Genomic DNA, 15,726 nt, shown 5'->3' on the forward strand with positions numbered 1-15,726 from the left:
TCTTTGCGAAAACACTATTGCTTCAGGCTCCAAAAATTAATTATGCACAGACTAGCAGGCTTAAGCCCAAAACAAATATGTCTAGGAAAGCCTACTTGTTAAGAAAACAACTGAGAAAGATGATGAGGAAAAACAATACACAGAAAATCCCAAAACATACATGGCAGGACATAAAGATCGCCAAGAGGCAGTATAAAATACAAATCAGGAAGGATCATAGAGTACAACAGGAAAACCTCTGAATGAAATTACTTTTTAGTGCCAAACAAGCAAACAATAGGCTGTTCTGGGAATTAGTCAATAATTTGACAAGAGCAAAAAAAGTGATTAACAACGCCTCGGTATTAGAGAATGCATAGGCACTCAGTCTAAGTAAAATATTTGAAGATCATATGACATCCACGAATAAGCCAATTACTGTGAGCAGCAAGGCCTTAACGAAATTACTTACAGGGAATAATCCTCAAGAGTCGTTAGATCGTGGTATCACCATAGACCAGGAATGTCAATGCCATGCATTAGAAGATATTGCAAGAATAATAAAAAAGGGTCGCAATGATGGCGCCCCAGTTCCAAATGGCATCCCTCAAGCCATATTCAGGACGGATCCAGACTACTGAGCAAAATCGCTACAAAGTCTTTATAACGAAATCACCTTAACAAATGCCCTTCCCAAGCTGGAAGGGGTCAATCATTAATCCGATCTACAAGGAAGGAGACAGGGCAGATCCGGCAAATTACCGGTTAATTGCACTCATGGACGTGGAAGCGAAATATTTTGCCACCCTAATCCTGGAGGACCTGCTGGATCGGTCTAATACAAATGGCCTGATTACAGTAATCCAAACTGGATTACGGAAAGGTTGTGGCACCACAACAAATATTTTAGCCCTTGCTATAATAGCCAATAAATGCAAACGCCAACGAAGACCACTACACGTGTGTTTTATAGACTTTAAATCGGCATTGGATCGAGTGAATCGCGGGCTACTATTGACCAAACTCCATAACCTGGGGCTTCCGGAAACAATATTTCGTCCCATTATTCAAGTCTACACGCATACTTGGGCGCGTGTAAAAATGGCAAATGGTATTAAATTATCCAAAAAAATACCAACTGAGATTGGATTAAAACAAGGCTGTGTATTAGCCCCCCATTTATTCAACCTTTTTATGGCCGACCTCTCACCTCGATTGGATCAAGCAAAGGCCCACCCGCCGCGTCTGGGAATGTTGCCCATAACCCATCTGTCTTATGCTGATGACATCGTTTTGTTTAGCTTGACCCGAGTGGGTCTACAAAGAGCACTTAATAAACTATTGATGTTTGCCAATACCAACGCACTGGAGATTAACAAGACTAAAACAAAAACTATGTTGTTCACGGACTGCACACAGCATCAGTATCATTTTAAATTAGGAGAAAAGTGCCTGGGAATCGTAGATACCTATAAGTACTTGGGGGTATACATCGACAAAAGTCTGAATTTTCAATCTCAGAAACAATATCTTGAAAAAAAAGGAAACGGACATATCCATGCCTTCTGCGCCATCGCTAAGAAGCTATATGGCCCCTCATTCACGCCACTAATCTCTGTGATGGCCGCAAAGTTACTACCATCAATCACGTTTGGAAGCATAGTGTTAAACGGAAAAGATGGTAAAATCTTAGACTCATTACAAATAAAGGCCTATAAAAAAGTCTTTAGATTTCCCCAGTCAGCAGCCCTGGCACAGGTCCGACTTGAATTTGGCCTCATCAAGCAGGAAATTGGGAGAAAATATGCAGTAATCAAAACATGGTATAAATGATGGCAGAATTGATGTAATCTGCTAAATGATGCCTTGTGGCAAGCACCACATTAATGACCTAGACTTTGTTGGCACTTATCGACTCTTGTGATTCTTTTTAGGTATACTATATGTTGCATCAATATTACAAAATCCCTCCCCTTTCATTAATTGTTGGGGTAGTCAGTATGTCCTAAAAGTGTGCCTCCTTTAATAATCGCCCATTCCCTTATGGTAACAGTAAAATTCCAAATGCAAGACATATAACAAACACACACCTTAGTGTCAAATCTGTACCCAAGACACAATACAAAAAAGTGTGTAGGAGCGAGATGGCACCTCACGGGCGCACCACCAACGGGAACCTGGCAGGTACTCACCACGATTGCCCTGTTCTCATCATTGGCGCCATCAAGCTCGGAAAAGAAAGATTGTGTCCAGTAAACACAAACAGAAATAAGTATTTTGTGTGAGTATGTAGTGAGGGTAGACCACAGGACAACCAATAAAGTGTCACAAACAACATATAAAATGCACACGACAACACAGATATGCAATTTTATTCTGTCTCTTGTGTTGGGTGTGGGACCTAAAAAAAGTGAGTGTGGTTACTAACTATCCAACCAACACCACTTTACTTGCCTTTACTTTACTTCCAAGCCTTGTGGCAAGCCCAGGAGGATCCAAACTCAAGCTACTGTAAATTTTTGAACAAGGCATTAGATGACACCGAGACGAGGGATCTATGGACAAAGAACCCTTCATTCCAAATCTTCCGTAGCATAACAAACAAGGCGGCAGAACTGCAATCATCATTGGCAGACAAAGGTACCCTAGCAAAAAGATCTCATGGCTGGATGGTTCTGCAATCCTATACATCACTTCGACCTGCGGAGTACCTCGGAGCAACATAATCGCCCCACCTGAAACTCAAGTTAATGCCAACAAGATATGGGGTATTACCAAGCCTGGCTGAACAACCGTCGTGGAAATATAGTGGCGTCAAATCTTGTGGTTTATGTGGTGAAGCCTGGCAAGACATTATCCATCTAATATGCGTCTGTCCCACCTTAAAAATCCAACGTTCAGTATTACTGAAAAAGCCTTTAAATGACAGACGTATTCGAACGTGTAGAGGTGCAATTATTAGAGGACTCGGCACTACAGACCCTCAGCTGACTTGTAAAATAATGAAATTCTTACTGTATTATGAGACAAACTTTAAATTGGCATCATGAGAAGGACACTTCTTTTGCTCTATTGGAAAAATATAATTAATATGCTTGTTCTTGTTTTAATATATTTTTTCAAAATAATTTTATAGGGACATTTTATCTGTTTTATGATATTGTTATGGTTTTAAATAACTTAAACAATGAAGATTAACTAGTGACCCTCCATATGAGGTGGCATGTCCAAATCAGTCAACAAACAGCTGGCCACCTTCCTCGAGACGAATGGATCCCTCGACCCATCGCAGTCCGGATTCCGTGCCAACCACAGCACCGAGACCGCCCTCATCGCCGCCACCGACGACATCCGAGCCCTGATGGACAACGGGGAAACAGCGGCCCTCATCCTCCTAGACCTCTCCGCAGCTTTTGACACGGTCTGCCACCGCACCCTAGTACAGCGCCTCAGCAACGTCAGAATCCAGGAGAAGGCGCTGGAATGGATCGTAGGAAGAACACGGAGGAACACAAAGAGTCCGCCTACCACCGTACAAGTCAGAGGCCACCAAAGTCATCTGCGGCGTCCCTCAAGGATCCTCACTGAGCCCGACTCTCTTCAACGTCTACATGAGCCCCCTCGCGGCCATCGCACGCCAACACAACCTCAACATAATCTCCTACGCCGATGACACCCAGCTGATCCTCTCCCTGACCAACGACCCCGCCGCCGCCAGAGCCAACCTGCACGAAGGGATGAGAGAGGTAGCCGAGTGGATGACGACGAGCCGCCTGAAGCTGAACACAGATAAGACGGAGGTCCTCATCCTGGGCTCCTCGCCCTCCGCCTGGGACGACTCCTGGTGGCCCCCCGCCCTGGGCACCGCACCCAGACCGACCGACCACGCACGCAACCTGGGTTTCATCTTGGACTCCTCCCTCTCCATGACCAGGCAAGTCAACGCCGTCTCCTTGTCATGCTTCAACATCCTGCGCATGCTTCGGAAGATCTTCTGGTGGATCCCCACAGAGACCAGGAAGACCGTCACCCAGGCCCTCGTCACTAGCCGACTGGACTACGGCAACGCACTCTACGCCGGAACCACCGCCAAGATCCAGAAGAGACTCCAGCGCATCCAGAACGCCTCAGCCAGACTCATCCTCGACATCCCACGACACAGCCACATCTCCGGACACCTAAGAGACCTGCACTGGCTCCCGGTCAACAAGAGAATCACCTTCCGCCTCCTTACCCACGCACACAAAGCTCTCCACGACCAAGGCCCGAGCTACCTCAACAACCGAATCAACTTCTACGCTCCCAAACACCACCTCCGATCCGCCAGCCACGCCCTCGCCGCCGTCCCACGCATCCGCAGAGCCACTACAGGAGGAAGGTCCTTCTCCTACCTGGCCGCCAAGACCTGGAACTCACTCCCGGCCGACCTGCGCCTGACCCAAGACCACCTCTCCTTCAGGAAGAAGCTCAAGACCTGGCTGTTCGAGCAGTAGCGGCACCCCCCCCCCCCAAAGCGCCTCGAGACCCTACGGGTAGGTAGTGCGCTCTATAAATGTCTTTGATTGATTGATTGATTGAGTGCTGTGAGCGCAAATCTTAAAAAAATTAGGTGGGGCAAACTAGAAGTGCAAAACTGAGGTCCAGTAACCCAGCAGACCCTCACAGGCTTCCCTGTGAAAGAACGGCTACTAGTAAAGTAATACTAACAAAAGAAAACGTGCAGAAGAAAACACATGAATGATTAAAATAGGAATTCATTCCCTTCTAAGTAGGCGCACAACCTACGGAAGCAAGGCACCATGAACTAAAGACATTTGGAGTCCTCTGACTACTCACCTACTCACAGTTCCAGATGTGCCATAGTCACCGATGTTTCAATACTGTATTACTGTTGTGTGCTATCGATACTGTACTCTTCCCCAGTAGATGTCAACGTATTGCACACATGCGTGGGCATTAGTGGATCTTCAGTTCTTGCATTGTGTGGTGCACTTCTGGTGCTTCTGCTCCCCTGAAAAGCTACATATAAAATTATAAATATTTTAAAAGTGTCCCAAGTTTTAAGACACCTGCCATAATCAGATTTGGCTTTCTTTAGCACCAGTTTTATCCTTCCTAGTACCTAAACAGAAAAGGAAACAGTTACAGTCATGTTTCATTTTCTTGACTCATTTCATGGGTTGTAAGTTTTATTAGTGGGGCATGATCAGTAGTCTGTTATAACACTGTATTGTTACATCAGGACTGGGACTAATTTGTCCTTGGATGTATAGGGACACCTTTGTTTTTGCCAGTCTTTTTTAATTTTAGATGTTGTACCACATTGACAATTTCCTTCTTTATTACCCCCATGGCTTTTTATACAAAAAGATAACAATTGACTTGACATTATCAGCTCCTGTCCAGAGTAATTACCAGTCAGACTCTCTTTTCCCCATTGCCGTTTTTAGACCAAATGCAATAGTATAGGAATCAGGGGACCAAGAGGGTGGCCCGGACTAGCCTCTTCTGGGCTTGGCCTGGTCTTCATCTAGGCATAACACAGCTGTGCCCTGCGCATGTGCCATGCAACGCTTTGCTAAAGCACATTTTATAGAGCTACTGATGCTGCTGTATGAGGAGCCCCTACTCTTTCTGCCTTCTCATTCTCCCCAGTGCAGGCTGGATGTTGAAATCCACAAGCGAAACATCCCCATTAATTGATATATGTTGGTACTTTGAATCTTTTGTGACTTTACCTGGCCTGATAATTGTTATTTCTAGGACTGACAGGTCATACAGGTGCTGCAGGGGGTGCATAGTGGAGAGGTTACACTGCTCCATGGGAAGCAGTAGGTGATATGATCTAGGCCGAAGGCCAGGGACAATAGCAACCACCTTTATCTCTATCATGCAGTTCAACATTGTGGTCAACCACAGTGTTGACCACAATGTTTGTATACTCAACAGTGAACTTCTCCCTTAGGGACGATGAGAATCTCCAGAGTTCATCTATTTTCAAACACTCAAATTACAAAGGTGGAAGAGAGAAACTCCTTGAAGCTGGCTGTATTCATGTGCTTTAGGTTATGTTTAGTGTGTGTGTGCCTGTGTGTGTGTGTCTGTGAGTGTGTGTCTGTGTGTGATTGTGGTCGTGAGTGAGTATTTTGACTTTCCCCAATTTGTAATGTTACACAGCATATCTGTACATTGCATAGTATCCTACCTACATAACACACATAAATGGAAGCATATACTATGCATCTAAAGTTATGTATAATAACATTACATTGATAGTTTTAGAAGTAGGAGTACACTACCCCAGATTTGTTTAGTTCAAAAGGAGCATTTTGATGTTTGTCTATTATCAAATGGAAACCTACATGCAGTTTTTCTGAACATCATATATTTGTTACCATAGTACTACGTGTGAGAGAAAAAATCTGAATTTAACTTTTTTCTTTGAATTGGGTAAACAATCTTGCCCCATGGAATGACAATGCCCCATACACTCGAAAAATATTCTCACTTTCTTGTTCTTGTTACCTTTCAACTGAAATGGAGCACAAACCTTTTGTATCATTAGGTCTAATTTAGTATTTATTCTTTTACATTCTGCTATCTTAAACTAATATCTGGCTACAAATGAAAAATTACCTCTATTAAGTATTACTACTTTGGGTCACAAAGTTACTGAGGCTTCAAATCCTTATTACCTTCTAGAATAACGGTCTTGTTTAAAAGAGGGCAGTAATAGCACATCTGCCAAGAATAGGAGAATGTGCCAGCCATCTGAATCTTGTTTACACCACTTCTGTTAGGGAGTGAGGGAAGATATCTTTGATGGCAGAGCAATTTCATGCTCTATGTTAAGGAAAACGTTCTAGTAGTCAGAATCAAGTACATGCTGGCAAATGTAGAGAACAATTGGCAGAGGACTGCCCAGTGTAGACCAGCTAACCACTGTTTCCAATGTTCAGTTTCACATAGAAAACACTATACATTTACCAGTCATTCAGGGAGAACTCTTAAAAGAGACATTTTCAAAATGGACCATTGAATTTGACCCACACATTGGTGGCATATTTCAAGGTCCCACATTGGTCCAGAAGTAATCCTGGTAAGCAGACCTAGGGAAGGTCGTGTGGAGTAATGTTAGAAGTAATGGTAGAAACCCCCTCTAGGTTTTCCCCCAATGTGCTTGAAGAAGCTGCTTTAGACCAAATTGTTGGTACATTGATGGGGTATTCAACATTTGGTAGCCCATAAGTGGCACAGTGGAGTACCACACCATTGGTTTAATAGACTGTGACGGCGAGACCAGGAATAGGCAATAGACGTGTTCTGGTAGTAGTTGCTTTTATTTTATCAAAGAGTGTATCGGTACAAGTCTTTCTGACAGCTCCCTTTCTAGGGGACCGGCTCCTGTCGGGACGGGTCTTTCGTCGAGGTCCCTCCTCCTTCCTCCTGACGGGGCTCCTCCTCCGACTGCTGGGCTCTGGAGGCTCCGTAATGCTCGCCCTCGCCGGCCACCAAGAAGAAAAGAAGTGAGAGGACGCGTAAGTGTTTTGGCGTTTACATCCAAGGTCTTTGAGGGGGGGGGGAAGTGAGGGGCGTGAGGGGAACACACAGTGCTTCACTGGCTAGGCTAGGGTATGTGCAAAACTCGTGCCAAAGGTGAGATGGGAAACTACAGGTGGTTTCTTTACAGGTTTAACTAGTATTGCGGCGGCCTTTACGCCTCCACCACCCCAGGAATCGTTCCCGTACCTCTGCTAGCCGTACACCTCCTGGCGCACGGCTGGGCGGCTCGCGGTGATGGCCTCCAGGCTTAGCAGGTCCCGTCTCTGGTTCTCCGGCGCTCTCTGCTCCAACCTCCGTTCCTGGGGAATCTTGCTCTGTGTCCTCCGCCGGCGTCTGTAGGCTCTCCTCGCTTAACCACCGCTCCGACCCGATCCGATTCTCCTCTTCCTGTAACCACAGCTCCGCTCCTCTCCGCTCCGACTCGTTGCTTCCCGCCTCTCCGCTCTCCTGCACTCTGTCCGCTCCTCCGGTGAAAAAACACACCAGGTGATTATCGGAGCCGCCTTTTACCTGGTCTTTAGGCTCCTCCTCCATCAGAGCGTCGGTCCATTTAAAGGGACCCCATCCTTCCTCCTCGTCGCAACTATATCTCTCGCCTTCTGACCATCCAGGATTGAGGGGAGGCTGCGGAGACAAGAGGGGGGGGTCAAACAATGTTAAAGGTGGACCCTCCTCCGTATCCGACCCCGCTCCCCTGTTACACACCATCCCCCCTGAACACTTCCGTTCGGGAAGTGGATTCCTGGACAAAAAGTCAGCTCCAGTATTGTCGACCCCTTTCTTGTGACGCACGCTAAAGGAATAAGGCTGTAGAGCAAGAAACCACCTCATGACACGGGCATTGTTCGACTTGTTACGGGCCATCCAAAGCAGGGGGGCATGGTCCGTATAGAGTGTGAACTGACGCCCTTCCAGGTAGTACGCCAGCTTCTCCACAGCCCAACGTATGGCCAGACATTCTTTCTCGACCGTAGGATACTTGAGTTCCCTCGGGAACAGCTTTCTGCTGATGAACAGTATCGGATGATCAGCTCCGTCATCCCCCACTTGAGACAGCACGGCCCCTATACCATAGTCGGACGCGTCCGTATGTAGGGCAAAATGACGTGTGAAATCCGGGGAAGCAAGGATGGGGGTGGAGGTGATGGCCCTCTTCAGGGCAGCGAAAGCATCCAACATATACGAAGTGGGGGTCTGTAGCATCGATTGTTTGACTTTAGACTGTAGGGCGTCAGTTAGGGGGGCGGCTAACTGGGCAAAGTCAGGAATGAATCGTCTGTAGTAGCCGATTAGCCCTAGAAAAGCTCTGAGTTCTTTCTTTGTACTCGGGAAGGGGGTATCTGATATGGCCCTCACTTTCTCTACTTGCGGCTCAATCCTACCATGTCCCAGTACATAGCCCAAGTACTTTACTTTCTGAAAACCTATGCGTGATTTCTTTGCGTTGATTTTCAACCCAGCTTGCTGGAGCGTCTCGAACAGCGTGTGCAGGTGTTTCAGATGTGAGTCCCAGTCAGGGCTAAAGACGACTATATCATCAAGGTAAGCCGAAGTAAATGATGCAATATCCTTTAGTACTCGGTTCATCAATCTTTGGAAGGTGGCAGGAGCCCCGTGAAGGCCAAAGGGAAGAACGGTGAATTCGTACCGGCCTGATTCGGTGGTGAACGCTGTTTTATGTCGGTCCTCCTCTTTTAGGGGGACCTGCCAATAGCCTTTAGTAAGGTCGATGGTACTTATGTATTTAGCCTCACCCAGTTTCTCTATGAGTTCGTCTATCCGGGGTATCGGGTAAGCATCAAAGTTGGAGATATCATTCAGCGCTCGGAAGTCCATGCAGAACCTTCTCGTTCCATCAGGCTTTGGTATCAGTACAATGGGGCTTGACCATTCGCTGTGTGAGGGTCTTATCACTCCGAGTCGAAGCATCTCTTCTACTTCTTGTTGTATCCCGGTCCTCCTGGACTCCGGGACTCGATATGGTTTGATTTTAACAATTTTACCCGGCGTGGTTTGGATATGGTGTTCCGCCAAATTAGTTTTTCCAGGGAGGTCTGAAAAGACCTCTGCATGTTTTTGTAGCGTTTTCTCCAACTGTCGTTTCTCCTGGGCAGTTAGCTCTTCGTTGACCACTAGACTGGAAAGGGTTGTCTTGTGGAAAAGGGGGTTAGAGTCTGTGAGGTGTATCTCTGCTGGCGGTCGTCCCAACCATTTTTTTAGGATGTTGATGTGATACACCTGTGTGCTTCGTGGACGTATTTTTAGTCTGTAGCTAGTATTTCCAATGGTTTCTACGACCTCGTAGGGTCCACTCCATTCCGCTTTAAATTTCTGGGTAGACGAAGGCAATAGTACTAGAGCCCAATCACCTACAGACAGTTTTCTCCATTTTTTTCCTTTGTCATATATTGTCTTTTGTTTCCTCTGACTTTTCTCCAGGTTGGCAAAAGCGAGGTCTCTTAACTTTCCCAGTTTGGACCTCAGTTGTCTCGCATAATCCAGGGTTTTGGTTACCTCTTCGGGAGTTTCCCGCTCCCATGCTTCCTTAGTCATATCTAATAGGGACCGGGGTTGTCGCCCATAGAGGAGTTCAAACGAGGAAATCCCCATGCTGCTCTGTTTTTGACCCCGTATGACATATAGAGCCAGGGGGAGCAGCTGATCCCACTCAGTGCCGTTTACTTCTAACATTTTCCGGAGAGTGGTCTTTAATGTCCGGTTGTACCGCTCCACTAAACCATCCGTTTGGGGATGGTATACGGCTGTCCGGATTTGGTGGATGTGTAGCAGAGCGCATACTTCTTTCATGAGCCGGGACACAAAAGGGGTACCTTGATCGGTTAGTATCTCTTTCGGAAATCCAACCCGTGAAAACAATTCCAACATTTTGTCAGCGACGTTCTTGGTGGTGGTCGCTGTCAGGGGGAAGGCCTCTGGAAACCGGGTGGAATAGTCGACGATGACCAATACATATTGGTGACCCTTCTTAGTCTTGGGGAGAGGCCCGATGAGGTCCATTCCTACCCTCTCGAACGGTACGCCGATTATTGGGAGAGGCTGTAAGGGCACGGCAGGCGGCCGAGTCATATTCCGCTTCTGACAGACTTCGCACTCCTGGCAATACACCATCGAGTCTTTGTATATGCCGGGCCAGTAGAAGCATTGTAACAAATTTTGTGTTGTTTTTTCGGCTCCTGTATGGCCTGCCACTAAGTGGGAGTGAGAGTAGAATAATACTTGTTCCCGAAAAGATACTGGGACCAATAACTGTTCTGGGTCAGTCTCTTTTCCTTGTCTATACAGGAGGTCGTTTTTGATGAAAAACCGTGGGTACCGTATGGGGTTTTGGCTCTGATTCTGGTGGGCTGTTTCCCAGGCATTGAGTAAAGTAGCGTCGTTTGCTTGGGCGAATTGGAAACTTCTATCCAAAATCCAGGGGTCCGGGGATGCAAAGGCTGGCACGTTCCTTTTATTCCCAGGGGGGTCTTTTGATACAGTCGCTGGAGTAAGGCTTTTTTTGAACATGTCCAAAAACTCAGGGTTGTCAGTTCCAATGATTAGATCTTCAGGCAAAGAGGTCAGCACCCCAACTTTGACTCGTGACGGCCTACCGGTTTGGGGAATCAGAGGTATGATCGCCACGGGGTACTGTTTCACATCCCCATGAACACACCGGATGTAAACCTTTTCTCGGGGAAGGAGCTGTTGGGGCAGTACATGGTGGGCCTGGACAACGGACTGACGACACCCAGAGTCTAGCAGGGCTTTTACCGGGTTCCCATTGATCATTATACTCACTCTATAGGCGTGTCCCATCTCAGCGGAGTATAAGACGGTCCGGGGTAGATATCCGACCTCCATGGGTTCCTCCTCCTGTTTCCGTCGAGGACAATGACGGGCTATGTGTCCCCAGGTCCCACAATCAAAACACTGAGGCCCAGTATGGGGTACAGGTTCCGGTTTCCATATACGTGGTTTAGGCGCTTCCGGCATCCGTCCCGGTTTCTTCTCCGTTTTGTAGGGATGCTTCTGCCTCTCTGTGTCTCCTACCAGCGGGGGTTTTTGGGGAGCCCGGGAAAAGGTATTGGCCATTTCTACGGCCTGTAAGGTAGTCAGATTGTGATGTTGTCTTAGCCACCTTTGTGTCGAGAAGGGCAGAGCCTCGAGGAATTGCTCGAGATATATGCGGTCCATGATTTCATCTTTCGAGCTTTCGTTGGGCCGTAGCCATTTGTCCGCAGCCATTTTCAGGCGGACGAATAATGTTTTTGGCGTCTCCCCGGGTACGCCTCTCTCCTTCCTGAAACGGATCCTATAGGCCTCTGTATCAAGGCCTAGATGGTCCAGGATGATTTGCTTTATGTCCTCGTAGGACGTGTCTCCACGTGGGTTAGCCACCTGGTAGGCGGCTTGGGCTTCCCCCACCAGTAACGGGGCCAAGAAAAAAGGCCATTTCACAACGGGCCATCCACAGGCCCGAGCAGCTCGTTCGAAATTTAGTAAAAAGGCGTCTGGATCTTCCCCGGGCTGGTACTTTTGTAGTGACACTCCTCCTATCGTATGGGGTATCCCTCCCACAGCCACTGATCCTGTCGTTACGGGAGGGTCCAGAGTACGAGTTACCACGGCAGCTTTAATGACTTCTCTGTCCGCCTCAGCTGCAAGGAACTGCTGCTCTGCAATTTTCTCCAGGCGTTCTTGACCTTGCACAAGAGCTTTCACTAATTCTTCCATCTTTGGTTGACAGACGGATGGGGTGCCCGCATTCTCCACCACTGTGACGGCGAGACCAGGAATAGGCAATAGACGTGTTCTGGTAGTAGTTGCTTTTATTTTATCAAAGAGTGTATCGGTACAAGTCTTTCTGACAGCTCCCTTTCTAGGGGACCGGCTCCTGTCGGGACGGGTCTTTCGTCGAGGTCCCTCCTCCTTCCTCCTGACGGGGCTCCTCCTCCGACTGCTGGGCTCTGGAGGCTCCGTAATGCTCGCCCTCGCCGGCCACCAAGAAGAAAAGAAGTGAGAGGACGCGTAAGTGTTTTGGCGTTTACATCCAAGGTCTTTGAGGGGGGGGGGAAGTGAGGGGCGTGAGGGGAACACACAGTGCTTCACTGGCTAGGCTAGGGTATGTGCAAAACTCGTGCCAAAGGTGAGATGGGAAACTACAGGTGGTTTCTTTACAGGTTTAACTAGTATTGCGGCGGCCTTTACGCCTCCACCACCCCAGGAATCGTTCCCGTACCTCTGCTAGCCGTACACCTCCTGGCGCACGGCTGGGCGGCTCGCGGTGATGGCCTCCAGGCTTAGCAGGTCCCGTCTCTGGTTCTCCGGCGCTCTCTGCTCCAACCTCCGTTCCTGGGGAATCTTGCTCTGTGTCCTCCGCCGGCGTCTGTAGGCTCTCCTCGCTTAACCACCGCTCCGACCCGATCCGATTCTCCTCTTCCTGTAACCACAGCTCCGCTCCTCTCCGCTCCGACTCGTTGCTTCCCGCCTCTCCGCTCTCCTGCACTCTGTCCGCTCCTCCGGTGAAAAAACACACCAGGTGATTATCGGAGCCGCCTTTTACCTGGTCTTTAGGCTCCTCCTCCATCAGAGCGTCGGTCCATTTAAAGGGACCCCATCCTTCCTCCTCGTCGCAACTATATCTCTCGCCTTCTGACCATCCAGGATTGAGGGGAGGCTGCGGAGACAAGAGGGGGGGGTCAAACAATGTTAAAGGTGGACCCTCCTCCGTATCCGACCCCGCTCCCCTGTTACATAGACCTACCACCAAACTTTAAGCCTTGACTGTTCATCCACATGCTCTTTAGAATCAAGACTTAAAAATACATACACAGCAAACACTGAGAATAGTAAAGTAGTCATGGCCATTAGACATCAATTAGAAGGGATTATCTAGCACAGTATTAATCAATAAATACCTTACTCCTCAGATGTAGAAAAAATTAGTGACTTAAATATTTAAATAAATACATTATACAAGAGTTCTTTTTTTGTCTATAGGGAAGCGGAGCTGTCCTGGAGAGGGAATGGCACGGATGGAGTTGTTCCTATTTCTCACTACGATCCTGCAGAAATTCCATCTAAAATCAGTCACTGATCCAAAGGAACTTGATATAAGACCACAGTTCAGTAATTTCGCAAATTCACCAGTGAATTTTGAATTCTGTGTCATTCCTCGTTAAAATGTCAGAAAAGAATTTGAACATATAAAATGTGAAAAAAATATTCCTTAATGGGATAGAAAGACCTATTGTAAAATATTGAATTTTACTTTGTTTCAAATTAATCTATCATACGTTTGTATTACTAATACAAAATGAATTGTGTTTCCTGACAAACGTTATACTGGATATCTTTATACTTCCATGAATTTGTTTTGCGAAACTTTGTCTAAGTGTCTAAGTGACACAATATTTGAGGTCATACGCAGTGCATGGTGGGCCGCAAGTTATAATTAGCTCTGCTAACTATAACTGGTGAATTTCTTTGGTTTTTTTAGTTATAAACGTTAAGGTTGTCACTGACAAACTTACCTAACTATAATTTTACTTTAACTTTAGATTTTTCAGTAAATGTTAAGTTTTTTTTCTTTTTCAACAAAAATACATCTTTTTCTCACACCTAACTATAGCGTTACTAATTTTTGTTTTTTTCAGTGAATTTCCAGGTTTTTTCAACATAAAATTATATTTCAATACCATACGTAAATCCAACCCCATGCCTTGCATGGCCTTTGGTCCTGCGCAGCAGGCCGGTTGCTGCAGGACCTGACTAACGCCACACTGCACACGTTTTTTCCCCACCATGGAACCTTATTTTGGACCCAGCCACATGCAAATCAACATTAAACCTGTTCCAATTGGAAAAAAGGGCTGTAACCTTTTTGCTCCTATTTAGTAGAACTTAGATTTTTGGGGGCTGGTATGCAGGTGTGTAAGAAATGTAATGATTCTATAGACATTAATGTGATCAGTATTTTATGATTTATGATCTTATATTTGTAAATTACTCACAAGTGTAAGTTATCTTGGGAATAGCAGTAGTAATGTCTCTGTCAACATTAATATGATCAGTAATTTATTAAACCATGAATACCATTCAAAAGAGTATTACATTATTATTTATCTTAATTAAATGTGCCTGTAATATGCCTCATCTGACAAAGATTTTAGGTCTGCTGGTTCATATTTATGCATTAGTCACTTTTAATGCATTCACAATCAGGTTCTATACACAACCTACTGTAGTTTGTAAAAATACCTCACACATATACCTGAAAAATGCACAATTGTGTAACCGTTAGGACAATCGTTTTGGTCATACTGTGACTTGGACCACTAGTGAGTAACCTGTAGTTTGTTTATACATTCGTCAACAATGTATAATGTCTCTGAATTTTCAATGAAATTCTGGAAATAAATAGCTGCACTTTTTAAATCTCCAGTTCATATAGAAATTGTTTATAGCACCACGTTTAAAGACGTGCTCAGGGTGGTCTTGAAGGGGCTAAAAATATGTACATATAACAAGCAGAATATGAAGAATATCTGTGAAACAACACACTTCATGTAGATATTATGGAGAAACCCATCTCCTCTCTCCAGCATGACCTGACGACAAACACTGTAGGCTGGGGCCGACCATGGCTTTACATAGAGAGAAACTAATGGTTTCCTCCGCCGATCGTTAGCTTATGATTGGAAAACAACTTCTATTAAAGTTATTGTAAATGCCTGATGAGAGTGCACCATCCTCCCAATGGGACATCTCACCCTCCTGCTCTCCCATCAACATCAAAGAGCAGGGCAGGTCTTAGACCTAGGTACCCTCTCCTGAATCTTTGGGTTCCCATGGTTTACTCAGCACATCAGGACCACGCTTTCACTTCCCTCCTTCCCTTACCCAGTTGACCATACATTTACCTACTGTTGTGCTGAGTGGTGTTCTCATGCTTCTGAGCATGCCGCCATCCTTTGTCTCCATTTGATATGCCCCTACTAAGCTTTTTATTGTTTTTCCTGTGATGTGTTGGACTTAATTATGGTCTTGAATGTTATGTTGGGCTGCGTCCGATATAAGCATAATAACATTATTTCAGTAACTGCCATAAAAGCAAACACCATAGCTTAAAACTGTATAATCATACAATAATTAAATGCTTAAAAACATAACACAAACAATTTA

The 15,726-nt window shown here is 46.0% G+C and overlaps 1 protein-coding gene across 1 annotated transcript in view; it reads left to right on the plus strand.

Moving 5' to 3' along the window:
* The window catches only part of LOC147692370 (cytochrome P450 2A13-like), a 162,133-nt gene extending 147,487 nt beyond the window's left edge, over positions 1 to 14,646 (plus strand). Inside the window, exon 6 of the mRNA XM_086938593.1 lies at positions 13,543 to 14,646. Coding sequence (XP_086794719.1) covers positions 13,543 to 13,724 — 182 coding nt within the window. The 3' untranslated portion in view covers positions 13,725 to 14,646. The remainder of the gene's footprint in view (positions 1 to 13,542) is intronic.
* The last annotated feature ends 1,080 nt before the right edge of the window (positions 14,647 to 15,726 follow it).

This window comes from Lissotriton vulgaris, chromosome 9, assembly GCF_964263255.1.
Source record: "Lissotriton vulgaris chromosome 9, aLisVul1.2, whole genome shotgun sequence".
NCBI lineage: Eukaryota > Metazoa > Chordata > Amphibia > Caudata > Salamandridae > Lissotriton > Lissotriton vulgaris.